The sequence below is a fragment of the Capra hircus genome, chromosome 4 (genome assembly GCF_001704415.2).
Source record: "Capra hircus breed San Clemente chromosome 4, ASM170441v1, whole genome shotgun sequence".
Lineage (NCBI taxonomy): Eukaryota > Metazoa > Chordata > Mammalia > Artiodactyla > Bovidae > Capra > Capra hircus.
In genome coordinates this window covers 8,007,103-8,023,134 of record NC_030811.1, presented here as the reverse complement: position 1 = coordinate 8,023,134, position 16,032 = coordinate 8,007,103, and the positions used below count along the sequence as shown (strand labels likewise).

At 65.0% G+C, this 16,032-nt stretch overlaps 1 protein-coding gene across 1 annotated transcript in view; it reads left to right on the top strand.

Annotated features, from left to right (window-relative positions):
• SSPO (SCO-spondin) overlaps positions 1 to 16,032 on the top strand; it is a 56,460-nt gene that overhangs the window by 29,318 nt on the left and 11,110 nt on the right. The window contains 33 exon segments of the mRNA XM_018047477.1: positions 65 to 244; positions 348 to 512; positions 1,150 to 1,329; positions 1,463 to 1,585; positions 1,715 to 1,844; positions 1,951 to 2,076; positions 2,202 to 2,293; positions 3,174 to 3,347; positions 3,673 to 3,837; positions 4,088 to 4,340; positions 5,450 to 5,496; positions 5,667 to 5,837; positions 6,126 to 6,257; positions 6,460 to 6,605; positions 7,002 to 7,096; positions 7,614 to 7,666; positions 7,885 to 8,091; positions 8,178 to 8,348; positions 8,510 to 8,589; positions 9,569 to 9,738; positions 10,265 to 10,311; positions 10,424 to 10,615; positions 10,708 to 10,878; positions 11,180 to 11,383; positions 11,630 to 11,726; positions 11,809 to 12,008; positions 12,337 to 12,503; positions 13,057 to 13,217; positions 13,479 to 13,702; positions 14,258 to 14,299; positions 14,445 to 14,600; positions 15,098 to 15,307; positions 15,477 to 15,644. Of these exon segments, the coding sequence (XP_017902966.1) occupies positions 65 to 244; positions 348 to 512; positions 1,150 to 1,329; positions 1,463 to 1,585; positions 1,715 to 1,844; positions 1,951 to 2,076; positions 2,202 to 2,293; positions 3,174 to 3,347; positions 3,673 to 3,837; positions 4,088 to 4,340; positions 5,450 to 5,496; positions 5,667 to 5,837; positions 6,126 to 6,257; positions 6,460 to 6,605; positions 7,002 to 7,096; positions 7,614 to 7,666; positions 7,885 to 8,091; positions 8,178 to 8,348; positions 8,510 to 8,589; positions 9,569 to 9,738; positions 10,265 to 10,311; positions 10,424 to 10,615; positions 10,708 to 10,878; positions 11,180 to 11,383; positions 11,630 to 11,726; positions 11,809 to 12,008; positions 12,337 to 12,503; positions 13,057 to 13,217; positions 13,479 to 13,702; positions 14,258 to 14,299; positions 14,445 to 14,600; positions 15,098 to 15,307; positions 15,477 to 15,644 (4,899 nt within the window).

Here is a 16,032-nt window from a genome sequence, read left to right as displayed (position 1 = left end):
GGTTGAAGGGGTTGGTTTATCACTGGCCAGAATCACCTGTGCCCTTGCCCTTCCCCAACTCCAGCACGGGCATTGGGCACCATGCCCTTCACCGTGCCCACCACCGCCCTGCCAGAGTTGCCGGCCTCCAGGGGCCTCTGCTCGCCGAGCCAGCTGACCTGCGGCAGTGGGGAGTGTCTGCCCTCCGAGCGGCGCTGCGACCTGCAGCTGGACTGCCAGGACGGCTCGGATGAGAATGGCTGTGGTAGGGGCGAGGCTGGTCCGGGTCAGGTCAGGGTGCTCCCTGGGGAGGGCCTCTTCCCGCGTGAGCCCCTCTCTGAACCAGGCCCACCTGTCCGTCCCCGCAGTGGACTGTGGTCTGTCGTCCTGGTCTGGCTGGAGCAGCTGCAGCCGTAGCTGTGGCCTGGGCCTCGCTTTCCAGCGCCGGGAGCTGCTGCGGCTGCCCCTGCCCGGGGGCAGCTGCCCATCGGACCGGCTCCGCAGCCAGCCCTGCTTCGTGCAGGCCTGCCCAGGTAACCGGCCTCCCCTCCCAGGCCTCCCCGCAACACCCCCTCCCAAAGGTGGGACACCCTCATGAGGAGATGCCCCTGCTCCCCCTTGGGACCCGTGTGTCCGGCTCCAGGACTCTAGGAGGACAGCCCGGCCCGGCCCCCTTCCTGCCAGAGTGTGGGAACTGGAGCCGAGGCCGGCTGGCCCCAGAGGAAGGCTGTGAAAAGGCGGCCCCGCTGGTCCCGGGCTCTGCGCCCGAGGCCCCGCGGCGCTTTTGTTCAGCAGATCCGAGGGAGGGGCCCCAGCCCGCCGCATCCTTGCATCCAGGGTTTCCCACGCGGGGCTTCCTCGGCCAGCAGGCAGCCCTTGTAACCCCGCTTCTCACCGCTGCCTCCAGGGGGCGCGCCGCCCCGGGATTCCTTTTCGGGGACCAGAGCCTTGATCCCCAGAGGCCTTTCCACACATCACCCGCCCTACCCACCTAAGGGGGCTTTCCTGGGACACGAGAGGAAGCTGCGGAGTCCTCGGGGCGCTGCCTTAAGCCACCCCGCTGGCCACTGCCCAGACTCCTCGGCCCCTTGGCCCTGCTCTCTAGCGGGGTGGCAGCTCTTGGGGTTCACCGCCTGGTTCACCCCCGTTCTTCCTCCCGTTCCCTCGCAGTGGCTGGGGCGTGGGCTGAGTGGGAGGCCTGGGGGCCCTGCAGCGTCTCGTGTGGGGGCGGCCATCGGAGTCGTCGTCGAAGCTGTGTGGACCCCCCGCCCAAGAACGGTGGTGCCCCCTGCCCCGGGGCCCCGCAAGAGAGGACACCCTGTGGCCTGCAGCCCTGTGCAGGTGGCACAGGTGAGAGGAGCTGGGCTGGGGCCCGGGGTTCATTTGACGGGGGAGCCCCGGGGTGGGGGTGGGGCTGTGGGACCTGTCGCTGGGCCTCCCAGTGCCTCCTGCCTGGTGTCCATCCTCCCCGCCCATCCCCCAGACTGCGGGCAGGGCCGCGTGCATGTGAGTGCTGAGCTCTGCCGGAAGGGGCTGGTGCCACTGTGCCCACCCTCCTGCCTGGATCCTGAGGCCAATAGGAGCTGCAGCGGACTCTGTCTGGAGGGTGAGACGCACTCAGCAAGCAGGGGTGCTGCGGGCAAGGCCTTCGGGGGTGGTGGGGGGAGTGTGGGCGTCCAGCAAGCCCACCAGCCCTCCGTCTCCACTCCTCCCTGCTGCCCCCTCCCCCACCCAGGGTGTCGCTGCCCCCCCGGGCTCCTTCTCCAGGACGCGGGCTGCCTGCCCCTCTCCGAGTGCCCCTGCCTTGTGGGCGAAGAGCTACAGCAGCCAGGGGTGCCCTTCCTCCTGGACAACTGCAGCCGATGGTCAGGGCGCCTACCGGCCGTGGAGGTGGGGGGGCCGGGGCGGGGTCAGGGGCCACTCCCCGCCTTCCGGTCCTGACCTCCGCCCTCGCCCCCGCTGCCCCCCCAGCGTGTGTGAGAACGGGGCCCTGTTGTGTGAACCAGGGGGCTGCCCCGTGCCCTGCGGCTGGTCAGCCTGGTCGTCCTGGGGCCCCTGTGACCGCTCCTGTGGCTCTGGCGTGAGGGCCCGGTTCAGGTGTGCGGGCAGAGGGGCCATGGAACTGGAAGGGATGGGGCGGCGCGGGGCGAGCGGAGGGCCTCGGGGTGGGGGGGGGCGAGGGGCGTGGCGGGGAGCGGTGCCCAAGCTGCCTCTCTCCTCAGGTCCCCCTCCAACCCTCCGGCTGCTTCGGGGGGCTCCCCGTGTGAGGGCCAGAGGCAGGAGCTTCAGGCCTGCTACTCGGCGTGCGGGGCAGGTGGGTCCCCGCCAGCCTCCTTCCTCCAGATTCCTGCCAGGAGAGCGCGGCTGGGTTGAGCCTGCTGGTCACTCTGCTGGGTGATCAGTCCTGGGTGGTCAGCGAAGCCCCCCATTCAGGAGGCGCCCCCGGGAGGAGATGAAGGCCTGCGGGGGGCACAAGTGTCTGACAGCAGGATGGGGGCATGAGACTGGACCTGGGGGCCGGGTGCAGGCAGAGGGAGCTAACTCAGGACCTCCTGGAGCCCAAGACTGTTGCCCTCCTTCCACAGCCGGGGCGGCCCCCAGAGCCATCCCAGCGGAGGTCTCTGGGTCTTTTGTGAGCAGGCGACTGGGCAGGGTGAGAGCAGGGAAGTTGGGGTGCAGCTGGGGGCCCAGGGGATCTGGGTGCAGGTTCTGAGCAGGAGAAGAAGGAGGGGCTGTTGGAGAATGGCAGCTGGCTGGCTGAGGGGTCTCTAGGATTTCCTCACTGAGGCTGAATGAAGGACCGTTGTTTAGAAGGCTCTGGAAGAAAACATGAAGTTGGGCGTGGGCTTGTGGAGGTACCTGCCAGGCCCCCAGATAGAGGTGGGGGCCTAGTGAACCAAATTCAGTTCAGTTCAGTCACTCAATAGTGTCCAACTCTTTGCAACCCCATGGATTGCAGCACGCCAGGCCTCCTTGTCCATCACCGACTCCCAGAGTTTACGCAAACCAGATTCAGCAGGAGGCTAAGCTCTGAGAGACCTGGGTCCACGGTGGGAGTCCCGCAGGGGCAGAGACCACGCCCACCCTCACAAGCCCTTCTCTTGCCCCCGTAGCTTCTCGGACCTCACCCTGGTTGTCCTGAGGTACCCCTGGCTTGCAGGGCCCCATGCAATCTCCCACCCTTTTCCTTGCAGAGGTTCCGGGCTGGACAAGCTGGGCTCCTTGGTCCGCCTGCTCCAGAAGCTGCCTCATCCCTGGAGGGGGCCCAGCCCTGCGCAGCCGTTCCCGGCTCTGCCCCAGCCCCGGGGACATGTCCTGCCCAGGAGAGGCCACCCAGGAGGAGCCCTGCAGCCCCCCTGTGTGCCTAGGTATGGCACCTTCTGAGGGGGGGGCCCTCGAGTGGGGCGAGGCACAGATGAAGAGAAGAACGTTTCGGGAAGGGTGGGGGCAAACCTGGCTGTTGCCCAGAAGCTTCTCTCTGGCCCCCAGTCACAGGCCCCCCAGAAGCCCAGCAGGGGATGCACAGGGTGGGCCTGGCCTGAAGGCGTGTTGGGGGCAGCCCTGGAGGTGTGAGTGTGGTGGGGGCCGAGGCTGCCGTTTAGACCCTGCAGACCTCCGCGCCCCCCACGCCACCCTGACCATCCCGCATCTCTGCCATGTCCCTGACCATTGTTGGCTGTCTCTTCCTCCCAGGGCTGGGTGTCTGGGGTCAGTGGGCCGCCTGGTCCGCCTGCTCCGCCCTGTGTAATGGGGGCGTCCAGACCCGAGGGCGCGGGTGCTCTGCCTCGGCTCCTGGGGACCCTGGGTGCCAGGGACCCCACAGCCAGACCAGGGACTGCAACACGCAACCCTGCACAGGTGAATGTCCCCTTCCCGTTCTCCTGCCCGCCTCAACCAGCCGGCCTCGGGGGCTGCTGACCTTCTCCCCACCCACCTTCGCTTGGCACCGACCTCTGCCTCCAGGACAGGCTGTGCCTTGAGCTGACTTGGCCCGATTTCCCGTCTCCTCCAGCCCCCAGCTCCCTCGCCCCGCCCCCGACACACCCTCCCATCTCCTGGGCCCTCTGGCGTGTCCCCTGCTGAGACCCGCTCTGTCTTCCCCGTGCAGCCCAGTGCCCGGGCGACATGGTGTTCCGCTCAGCAGAGCAGTGCCGCCGGGAGGGGGGCCCGTGCCTCCGGCAGTGCCTGGCGCGGGGCCCTGGGGTGGAGTGCACCGGCGTCTGCACCGCGGGCTGTGCCTGTCCCGAGGGCCTCTTCCTGCACAACAGCAGCTGCCTGCCTCCGAGTCAGTGCCCCTGCCAGCTGCGCGGGCAGCTCTATGCCCCTGGAGCAGTGGCCCGGCTGGACTCGTGCGGCAACTGGTGGGCACCAGGGTTGAGGAGCATGGAGCGGGGAGGCTCGTAGCCACGGGGTGGGTGGGCATGGACTCCCACCAGTGGCGGGGGTGCCCAGCATGCTTCCATCCTGATGTGAAGCCCGGAGCGGCAGGCGTCTGTAGTAACTGTCCAGCTCGTTTACTTATGGGGAAACCGAGGCTCAGTTGAGGGAGGCGATTTATGACGGAACTAGAGCCTAGAGTTGTTCTGGGAGTTGGTGCTGGACAGGGAGGCCTGGCGTGCTGCAATCCATGGGGTGGCAAAGAATCGGACACGACTGAGCCACTGAACTGAGAGCCTAGAGTTAGGAGAGCAGGTCTATGTTCTCCTTCCAGTTTCTCTTTCCTGAGTATAATTGACTTCCTGGGACCCACTTGATAGCTGCTCCGAAACCTTGAAGCACCCCTCACAAAGCTGATACCAGGACTCCGCCAGCAGAGGGGGCACTAACCCCATTCCTTTTTTTGTTATTATTTTTCTTTATTCAGTTCATTTTTATCTTCCTTTTTACTTTCTATGCTCTGGTCCTCCCTCAATCCCCTCCTTCATTCTTCCTCTCTACCCTGCCCCTTTCTCGTTTTCCTTTTCTCTCTTAGATTTTTTTTTCTGAAATGTCAACATTTTTGATGAGTGGGTTTTGAAGCATTTACTGGAGAAAAACAAAAAGGAGGAAAACTTCAAAAGAGAAATCCAGGAGACTCAAACTAGTATTTACTCCTTCTGAGTAGCTCCTAACTGGCCTGGAAGAGTCACTCAAAACCATCTCTACAGTGTTTAATAAACATAAATGGAATAAAGTTTAAAAAGGCAAATTCTTTTTATCAAGGCAATAAAACCATGGGACAGAGGGCAGCACGGTGCCTAGGGGTGTCAGGGAGCTCGTGGAGAGTGGAATTGGCGGGGAGGCTGGGTCAGAATCCTTGGTCACTCATGAACTCCATGTGGGACGTAGGGCAACTTGCTTTACTTCCCAGACCCTCGGGTTCCTCTTCTGTGTGGTGGACACCACTTCCCGGCCTCTTCTCCCTGGGGGCAGGTACACAGGGCTGCAAGGGGAAGGCTGACTGTGGCCTCCCTGGGTCCTCTCTCTGCAGCACCTGTATCTCTGGTGAGATGGTGTGTGCCTCGGAGCCCTGCCCAGGTACCCCCATGCTCGGGGCCAAGGAATTGGCAGTGGTTGGGTCTCAGGGATGCTGGTCCCTTCAGTAATCAACCTGGTGGTGTTGGGGGTGCCCTCCGGAAGCTGGGGTCCAGGGAGGACTTGATCTGAATCACACATCCTGTGTCTCTCCCCTGCACCCACCCTGGCAGTGGCCTGTGGCTGGAGCCCCTGGACCCCATGGAGTCTCTGCAGCCGCAGCTGTAACGTGGGTATTCGGCGGCGCTTCCGGGCAGGCACGGCTCCCCCAGCTGCCTTTGGGGGGGCTGCATGCCAGGGCCCCAACATGGAGGCTGAATTCTGCAGCCTGCAGCCATGTGGAGGTGAGAGCCACGACTGGGGTCCTCAAACCTGGGGACTCCCTGCCCTGGACCCCGGGACAGGTGCAAGGGCCTGTCCAAGGAGATGGCACGAGGGTGTGGTTCCCCGGGAGCTCTAAGAGGGGTCCTCGCTGGAGGCCCTGTTCCAGGTGGAATCCTGGGGCCTCCTGAGGAGGGGTGAGGTGTCCGGAGGTGGGTGTGAAGCTGCTGGGGCCTGGGATCCGGGGTGTGGAGTGACCGGGGGCCTGGGTGTGACAGGCAGTGCCTACAGTGACCTGGGTGTCACCCCAGGTCCTGGTGGGGAATGGGGCCCCTGGTCTCCGTGCTCCGTGCCCTGTGGGGGCGGCTACCGGAATCGCACCCGAGGGAGTGGCCAGCCCAGCCCCATGGACTTCTCCACCTGCGGTCTGCAGCCCTGTGCGGGTGAGGGCACCCACCTTCTCCTCCCTACCCCTCCCAGAGCTCCATCAACTCCTCCCTGTCCCCCTAGGAACTCCTCTCCCGGAGCTTCCGGGCAGCCCCATGACCTTCCTGATCACACCTAGAGCTGATGTGTACCCCCCGGGGGGAGACCCTGGGGGGGAATCGAATGTGCCTGGCTGAGCTGTCAACCTGTTTCCCCCAGGGCCAGTGCCCGGTGTGTGCCCCCCAGGCAAGCGGTGGCTGGACTGTGCCCAGGGGCCTGCGTCCTGTGCAGAGCTCAGTGCCCCAGGAGCGGCTGACCAGCCCTGCCACCCTGGCTGCTACTGCCCTTCCGGGATGCTCCTGCTGGTGAGTGTCCCCTGCCTGGCCTCCTCAGGGCCTGGGCAGGGGCAAAGCCAAGAGTGTGGGGCAGGAGGCAGGGAGAGCCTGCAGGGTTGAGGACAGAGCGCTGAACTCGGGGCACGTGGTTCTGCTCTGCCAGCCCCATGACCAGCACGTGACCCTGGGCGAGTGGCCATCAGGTCTTTTCTCCCAGAAATTGGGGGTCATGCCCCTCCCCATGGCCCTTGCACCTGTTGGTGTGCATTTCCCCAATACTGGAAATTGGGAAGAAATGGGTGTTTGGAAGGAGCATCCATGACATTTGAGGGTGGGCGCCTGCCAGGTGGGTGCTGAGCTCTGCTTTGCGGAGTGTGGGCAGACTGCGCTGGAAACCAGAAGGTAGTGGGGGGTTTTTGATTCCAGAACAACGTGTGCGTGCCCACCCGGGACTGCCCCTGCACCTACGGGGGACGCCTCCACCCCCCAGGCAGTGCTGTGCTACGTCCATGTGAGAATTGGTGAGGCTGCCGCCCCCTGCAATGGCCCTGTGACCCCAAGGACCCTCTGTCTCTCCTCTGCATTAGGGGGTGGGGGAGTCTTGGCCTCCATGGGAAACAGAGACGCCCCCCTCCCACAGGCACAGTGTTCAGCAAGCCTGCGTGTGCCCCTCGCCTGCCCCCTCCTCACCAGTCTCCCTCTTCCCACGCATCTCCGTCTGCTGGGGCGTTCCCAGTCTCGCTCGTCTCGTGGAGTTTGTGGGCAATTTCTGGCCTCCCCTGGCCTGTGGCTGCATCCCTCTCACCTGCTTCACATGGCCGCCTCCTCCCTGGTCTTCACATCCCCTCTGTCTGTACCTTTGTAGAAGGGTCACCCTAACGGCTCCATTCTAACTTGATCACTTCTGCAAAGACCCCCCTTTACAAACAAGGTCATAATTCTGCAGTCACGCTCACACGTTAGGGCTCCAACACATGAATCTGAGGGGACACATTCAGCCTGTAAGAGCTCCCCCACCATCTGCTGCTTCTCCACCAGCTCCTGTGTCTCTGGGCTCATCACTAACTGCACCTCCTGGCCCTGTGAGGAGGGTGAGAAGGGGGCCTCTCCTGACTTCACTCCCCCTGCCCCGCCAGAGTGGGTCTGTGCAGGGGTGGGACGGGGGTAGCACTGGGGAGGAAAGCCCTTGGGAGAGGGGGGCAGGGAGGGGGCGGCCTGTCCTGTGCACCGAACTCTGCTCCCTGCCCTTTGGGCCCCTTCAGCCTTCCATCACTCTGTCCTCTCTGCCTCTCCCTGCTGTGCACCCCAGGTCAGCCCACGTGGTCACCCTGGACCCCGTGGAGCGAGTGCTCGGCCTCTTGTGGCCCAGCCCGGCGCCATAGACACCGCTTCTGCACTGGGCCCCCCAGTGCGGCGCCATCCAGCATGGCCCCGCCACCCCTGCTGGCCTCGGTGCCCCCTCTTTGCCCAGGCCTTGAGGCAGAGGAGGAGCCCTGCCTCCTGCCAGAGTGTGACCGTGAGTCCTGTGGAGCCCAGATGTACCCACTGCCTTGCCCCAGTCAAGCCCAGCCCCTCGCCACTGCTTCCTCTTCTGTTCCCCAGGAGATGGAGGCTGGGGCCCTTGGGGACCCTGGTCCAGCTGTAGCCGGAGCTGTGGAGGGGGTCTCCGGAGCCGGAGCCGAGCCTGTGATCAGCCCCCACCCCGGGGCCTGGGGGATTACTGTGAGGGGCCTCGGGCCCAGGGGGCGGCCTGCCAGGCTCTGCCATGCCCAGGTACCTGCCAGGGACGGCAGTGGGGGTCAAGGAGGAGAGATGGGAAAGCTGCAGGGGGCATTCTGGGGAGGCAAACAGGGAGGTGGGGGGGCGGGAGAGTGACCCCCACAGCTGTCAACCCACCTGGTGCCCTCCCCCCAACCCCCCACACCCCCCCCCAGTGACCAACTGTACCGCCATCGAAGGGGCGGAGTACAGCGCCTGTGGCCCTCCCTGCCCTCGCTCCTGCGATGACCTCGTGGTGAGTCTGGGCTCCTGATGGTCACGTTGCCGGACGGCATGTCAGGGTGTGGCCGCTCTGACCTGGGGCCGTCTGCGGTTGGAGGGAAGGAAAGGGGTCAGCGCCCAGCTGGCCTGGCTCCTGATTCTAGAGAGCAGCAGGAGTGAGTCTCATCCAGCATCCCTTGTCGTCCTTACACAGCATATACGTTTCTCGGTTGACACATTTTATGATAGAAACAGCAGGAACACACAGGAAAAGGGCAGTCCTTTTGATGGATCATCCATCCGAAGCCCCCCGCCCCGGCGCGTTGGTGCCCAGACCTTGACCCAGTGCGTGCGTGAGTGCGCAAGCACCTGCCGGGACGCGGGGCCAGTACAGGGCCATGGAGAGGGACCCAGGCCGGCTGCCGCCAGGGGTGGACACGGTCCAGTGGCTCCTGCACAGTGGTGGGGAAGCGGCCCCGAGTCAAAAGATGCTGGAGCAAACAGCTAGGGCAAAGGGACGGCGCTTTGAGAAGCCTTGCTTGGGCCTGTCCAAGGGGGATGGGAGGCTCCACACATAGGCGGGAGGACCAGGACACGGTGCTTGGTCCCGACCTCTCCCAGGAATTCCGGGAGCCTTCCCAAACGCCCGCCGCTACCGCCAGCTTTCCGGTACCCGGCTCCCTCCATCCTAGGAGATCTGCCTTGGTCCCCACTCAACCCTCCACGGGGCCCAACGTCTGGAGGATACTCCATTCAGGGAAGCTCTTCGCAGGCTGTCCCTTCCCCACACTCCTTCCCTGGAGGAGAAACTCCAGTGGAAACTCAGCATAAACTGTGTCTAGAAAAGACAGCTATGACCAGGAGCATGGTACTTCCTCCCCTCTGCGCCCCTCCCTGCCCCCAGCCTCCTCCTCCACTTCATCGTGGCTCCCAGGCACCCCTTCCATCCCGCAGCAGTCTCCTTGGGCCTCCGGCTTTCCATTGACTCGGACCCTCCCTTCCTTGTCCCTCAGCACTGCGTTTGGAGCTGCCAGCCCGGCTGTTACTGCCCCCCAGGCCAGGTGCTGAGTGCTGACGGCACCGTCTGTGTGCAGCCCGGTCACTGCACCTGCCTGGACCTGCTGACTGGGGAGCGGCACCGTCCAGGTGCCCAGTTGGCCAAGCCTGACAGCTGCAACTACTGGTGAGGGCCGGTGGGGGCGGGGGCAGCGTGTGGGCAGGATGCCATGGGTGAGGGCAGGGCTAGTCCACTCCGTGTCTCACACACCTGAGCTCTCCCAGTCTCAGCTGATGCAAGCTAGGCTCCCACAAGCCCTGAGAAGATGCAGCAGGTACCCTAATCCCTGGTCCGACAGGTGAGGAAACTGAGGCAGCCAGCTCCGGGGACCTGGGAGATTTTGAAGAGCTGGGCTTGTGCTTTGAGGGGGCAGGGGGTGGCGGTGTGGTGTTTCCTCCCGCTGTCTGACCTCCTTCAGCTGCAGATGACCTGCAGTCACTTCCCCATAGGGCTGAGTCCGCAGGACACCTGAATGTGCCTGGAGTGGGTCAGGGAGCAGGGGCTGGAGGTGCTGAGAGTAGGGAGGGGGACTGAGACCTCAGAGGCTGGAGGTGGGGGAGAGGGGAAGGGGAGGCAGACAGGGAGGGGCGTGTGTGGAGGGCACCATGCGAGTGAGCTGCCCTCTTTCTCTGTGCCTGCATGCCCCGCCCAGCACCTGCTCCGAGGGCTGGCTTACCTGCACAGACCTGCCTTGCCCAGGTATGTACCCTGCTCAGAGCGAGGTGAGAAAAAGCAGTGTCCTGGGGCACAGGGAGGGCTGGGACCGGGGGAGGGATGGCTGCACCCCAGGGCTCACCATTTACCCCCACAGTGCCTGGTGCCTGGTGCCCGTGGTCGGAGTGGACAGCATGCTCCCAGCCCTGCCGGGGCCAGATGAGGACCCGCTCCAGGGCCTGCAGCTGCCCGGCTCCACAGCATGGCGGGGCCCCGTGCCCCAGGGAGGCAGGGGAGGCGGGGGCCCAGCATCAGAGGGAGACCTGCACCAGCCCCACCGAGTGCCCAGGTGAGACGCCCCACCAGGCGGCTCCAATCCCAGTGGGCTGGGACCTCTTGGGCCTCCCAAGGCAAAGGGATGCTTTTGTATTTCTGCCGCAGTGGATGGAGCCTGGAGCCCGTGGGGACCATGGTCTGCCTGTGACATGTGCCTGGGGCAGTCCCATCGCAGCCGAGTGTGTAGCTGGCCCCCCACCTCTGAGGGAGGCCGGCCCTGCCCTGGGGGCCACAGGCAGAGTCGCCCCTGTCAGGGCAATTCCACTCAGTGCACGGGTGAGGACTTCTGTGGAGATGGCGGGTGGTGGTGGTGGCTTGTAAGGCTAGGGAGATGCTACCTCTGACCTTTCACCCCCTGCATCTGACGCCTCCCCCCCCCACCAGCCACCGCATACACACATGCATGCCACTTTCTTTAAGGGAAAGCCCTTAGGGCACCCACCCCATGGAACTGGGCAAGTGAAGGTCCTAGCAGGTGGTGGGCATGGAGGGAGGGCTGGTCACCCAACTCTTGGGACGCCCCGCCCCCCAGGGTGGACCCCCCAAACCCACCCTCTCTGCTTCCCTCCTGCTGCAGACTGTACGGGTGGCCAGGATCTTCTCCCCTGTGGGCAGCCCTGCCCCCGCTCCTGCGAGGACCTGTCCCCTGGGGTTGAGTGCCAGCCAGACTCGACAGGCTGCCAGCAGCCCAGCTGTGGGTGCCCCCCTGGCCAGCTGTCCCAGGACGGCCTTTGCGTGCCCCCCACCCAGTGCCGCTGCCAGTACCAGCCTGGAGCCATAGGTCGGTGCCTCCCGCAACCTGCCCCCGAGCACAGCAGCGCCCTCCCGCCTGGCCCCTGCCACTTTGCCCATGGGGGCCAGCATGGGCAACTCCCACATTCCAGGGCTGGTACCCCTTGGGGCTTCTGTGTCCTCTGCCTGCCAAGACCCAGGTCCCCGTGGGTGGAGACAGCGGGGTAGAGCCCTGAGCAGCGTTGGTGATTGGCTGAGCCATCTGAAGCGCCTGCCTCCCCTCCTGTGCCCTCAGGGATCCCTGAGAACCAGAGTCGCTCCGCGGGGTCTGGGCTCAGCTCCTGGGAGAGCCTGGAGCCCGGCGAGGTGGTGACGGGGCTGTGTGACAACTGGTGAGCCAAGAGCGCCAGGGAGGCTTGGGCTGCCAGCCGGGCAGGAGGGCCCTGTCTTCTAACTGCCCACCCTTGTCCCCAGCACCTGCGTGGCAGGCATCCTTCAGTGCCAGGAGGTGCCCACCTGCTCAGGGCCGGGGCTGTGGGGCTCCTGGGGCCCCTGGGAGGACTGCAGCGTCTCTTGTGGTGGAGGGGAGCAGCTGCGCTCCCGCCGCTGCCCGCGGCCCCCTTGCCCGGGGCCTGCCCGCCAGAGCCGCACCTGCCGCACCCAGGTCTGCAGAGGTGAGCCCCGGCCTAGGCTCTGTCACTCCTGATCCCCATCCTGGCCTTTGACCCTGACTCACAGGTTGCCTTCTGATCTCTCCCACCCCATCGCCACATGCCACCCCTCACCCAGGCCAGTGGTGGGCAAACAGAGGAGGAAGCAGGCGGATGTGGGGGGCAGGGGAGACTGTAGGAGCGGGCGTGACCCAGGGCCCGGCCCAGGGAGGGTGTGGTCTGCACGACTCTGGGGGGACACTGGAGGGGATGGGCACTGGGGTGAGCGGAGGTAGGCACAGGAGGCTGTGAGAGCGGCGTGGCACAGGTGCTCACTCGGGGTCCCCTTCAGAGGCAGGCTGCCCGGCCGGGCGTCTGTACCGCGAGTGCCAGCCCAGCGAAGGGTGCCCCTTCTCCTGCGCCCACGTCACCGGGCAGGTGGGCTGCTTCTCTGCTGGCTGCGAGGAGGGCTGTCACTGCCCCGAGGGCACCTTCCTGCACCGCTCAGCCTGTGTCCAGGTTAGGACTCCCCCTGCCAGAAGCCCAGGGCCCTCCCCTCCCCCGTCAGCTCTCACCTCTGAAGACCCCATGGCCTCTGGACAGCCTCTAAGTGTCCTGACTTAGAGCTGGTGACCCTGAGCCCCCAGGCAGGGGAAGGGACACACCGAGTCAGGGGACAGTTCCCAGCAGAGCTAGACTCAAACGCAGGTGTCCCCGTTTCTGGCTAAGGCCCTTTCCTCCTCCCTCGCTCCCCTCTCGTGGGTCCCATCCTGTAAATGGCCTCTGTTGACCCTGCCACGTCCTGGCTAAGTGCTCTGATCGGGAAGGTGCCTGGCCAGCTCCGGTCAAGCCATAGCCTTACATTGCTCATGGTCAGCTCCCTGACGCAGATACACAGTGCCACTTGCTATTGGAAGTGCAGTCTTAGGGCCCAGAGCTGTCCAGAGCATCCTTCCCACCCGTCTCCTCCCCACCCCACTTCTGAGGATGTCCATGGGGGTGGGGGTAGGGCAGGACTGGCCCCTGGCAGGTGGCTCCAGCCCGTGTCCCTGCACTTTCTCCCCCATCCTAGGAGTGCCCCTGTGTGCTCACCGCCTCATGGCTGCAGGGGTTACGAGTTGCCAGCGCTGACCCGGGGGCTCACCTGTCTGTTCTGGGAGAGAACGGTCAGCTTCTTGGGCCTGGCGATGAGTTGGGCTCGGGTCAGAGCCTCCGTACAGGCTGTCACAACTGGTGAGGGTGTGAGAGATTTGAGGTGGGGGGAATTTGAGGGGGATGATGAGCGTGTAGAGGATTTGGGGGGGATTTGAGGGTTAGGGGGTGAGAGGATGTGTCGAGGGGCCCTGGGTGGCCCTGCACCCCCCAGCCCTGGCCGCTTGACCCTGGGCTCACCCTAGCTCTGTCTCTTTGCCCTTGGGGGCTGATGTGTCTGCCAGCACCCCTTTCTCCTGGGGTCCGAGCTGCTGGCCCCTCATCCTCACACCCTCTCCCCAGCTCCTGTGCGCACGGGAAGCTATCCTGCTCCGTGGGGGCCTGCTCCAAGGCTGCTGGGGGCTTCGGCCCCTGGGGTTCGTGGGGCCCCTGCTCCCGCTCCTGTGGTGGGCTGGGCACCCGCGCCCGCAGCCGCCAGTGTGTGCTCCCCACGCCCGCTCCTGGTGGCCAGGGCTGCCGCGGGCCCCGCTGGGACCTCGAGCACTGCCCCAGCCCAGAGTGCCCAGGTGAGGGAAGCGGGGCGGGGTGGGAGGCGTCTGGCTGGCACTTTGTCCCTTCCTGTCTGTCCATCCCTGTCCCCACTCTGGGTCTAGCTCAGCGTTTCTCTTCTATTCAGACACACTCAACCAAATTTCTGGAACTCATGCCGAATGTGTGTTGGGGGTTGGGTGGGGGAGTGAGGACCCTGACCTTGGAGTCCAGGAGCTCAGATAACCCATTTTGGCATGGGGGGTGTGCCCTGTAGGAGAGTGCGTGTGCTCGGGAAAATGGGGGAGGTTGAGAATTCTCCTAGGGGTATGGTCTAGGAGGGCTTTCTGGAGGAGGTGGCATCTGAGGGGGTCTGAGGGATGGAGAGGACTCAGACGAGTGTTGGAGGAAGGGATGCCAGGAATCAGGCGTGGCCTGAGCAAAGGCCTTGCTACCGTGAGCAGGTGCTGTGCTTGGGGCCTGGGGTGTCTGGGCTGAACCAGAGAGCGACAGGTTTGACCACCAGCCCTGGGGCTTGGGCCTCATGCACTTCTGTCTGGGAAACACTTCTGAGCAGGTTTCCTTTGGCACAGGGGCTGCAGGGTCCACAGTGGAGCCAGCGACAGGCCTTCCAGGTATCAGACTCTCCAGGTTCCCACCCCGATTCCCTGCACCCCTCCCTCTGGGAAGAGCAAGCCCCGGGCCTCCTCCCTCCCTAGCCCTGCTTCGAGCCCAGGAGCCCAGGGCTGACTCCCCGGGGGTCTCCTCTCCCCACCCAAGGCGGCTGGGGCCTGTGGTCCCCGTGGTCCCCTTGCTCCGGCACCTGCACAGATCCGGCTCACCCCGCTTGGCGCAGCCGCAGCCGCCTCTGCCTGGCGAACTGCACCGGGGGTGCCGCTTCCCAGGAGCGCCCCTGCAACCTGCCTTCCTGCACAGGTGCGCCTTCCGGTCCTGACCTCTGACCCTGCCCTGGATTTGGACCCTGAGCCTTCCCTCTAACGTGTCATTCTAACCGCAGCCAACATCCAGCCCCAAGCCCCACATCTAGTACTCCTTGTGCAAATATGGAGTTCTCAACCTGACCCTGGGCCTTCTTTGTGAACCCCAACAGCTGTTGGGGAGCCCTGCCACCTTCCACCCATCCTCACTTATGTGGGTACCAAACACTCCCCCCAACAAAGGTCCCATCCAAATCCCTCAGCCACCCTGGGAGTCTGGGACTACTGTCTCCCCGCCCTGCGCCACTGTTGCCCCCAGAGTGGGGAACTGAGGCCCAGTTGCCAAAGCCACACGACAGTCAGAGTCATATCTGAAAGAGGGGAAGGATGGGGCATAGCCAGCCCTGGCCGAGGAGGTTGGCACTTGAGCTGGGGCGGGGAGGGTGGGGGTCAGAGGGCTGGCTGCAGCTCAGCAGCGTCCTGTGCCCCCCACAGAGCTGCCCCTGTGCCCGGGCCCTGGCTGTGTGGCTGGGAACTGTTCCTGGACCGCCTGGGCCCCGTGGGAGCCGTGCTCCCGCAGCTGTGGGGTGGGCCAGCAGCGCCGCCTGCGGGCCTACCGCCCCCCAGGGCCTGGTGGACACTGGTGCCCCGACGTGCTTACAGCCTACCAGGAACGCCGCTTCTGCAACCTGCGAGCTTGCCCAGGTGCGGTGGGCGGTGAGCGCCTGGCGGGTCTGCCCTTCCTTAGCATCAGGGCCCCACCCCACCCTGGTCCCTTCCATCTCCAGCATGGGACCTCACCCCAGGCTCGGGGAACACGTTGGGGTCCCTGCCTGAGCCAGACCCCTGTGCGGCCCTTCTCTGACCCATTCAGTGCCCGGAGGCTGGTCACGCTGGAGCCCCTGGTCCTGGTGTGACCGGAGCTGTGGAGGAGGCCGGTCCCTGAGGAGCCGCAGCTGCTCGAGCCCCCCACCCAAGAACGGCGGTGCTCCCTGTGTTGGGGAGAGGCACCATGCACGGCTCTGCAATCCCGCGCCCTGTGGTACGGCAGCGGTGATAGCCCTCCTGCCCTTGCTCCCTGCGAAGCTCTCCCCACCCCCTCCTCTAATTTCACCCCCCACGTCACTGTGCACTGTGGATGGGGGGCAGGCTGCTACCTCATCGGCCAGTGAAGGAAACCAAGCCCTGCAAGGGCAGATGGTGGTGGGGCCTGGGCTTTGGGCAAGGACTCCCAGTGGCCAGGGCTGAGCTGCCCAATCCACCCCCACTGCCCACCCCCACCTGCCCCATGGTGGCAGGACTAGAACTCATCCTCTCAGCTGTGACCCCCCCTGCTTCAGTTCCTGGAACCACCTGGTCAAGAGTTTCAGGGGGTTTGAGGATAACAGTCTTGAGATACCTGGTGCCTGGGAGGTCCACTGAGCCAGCCA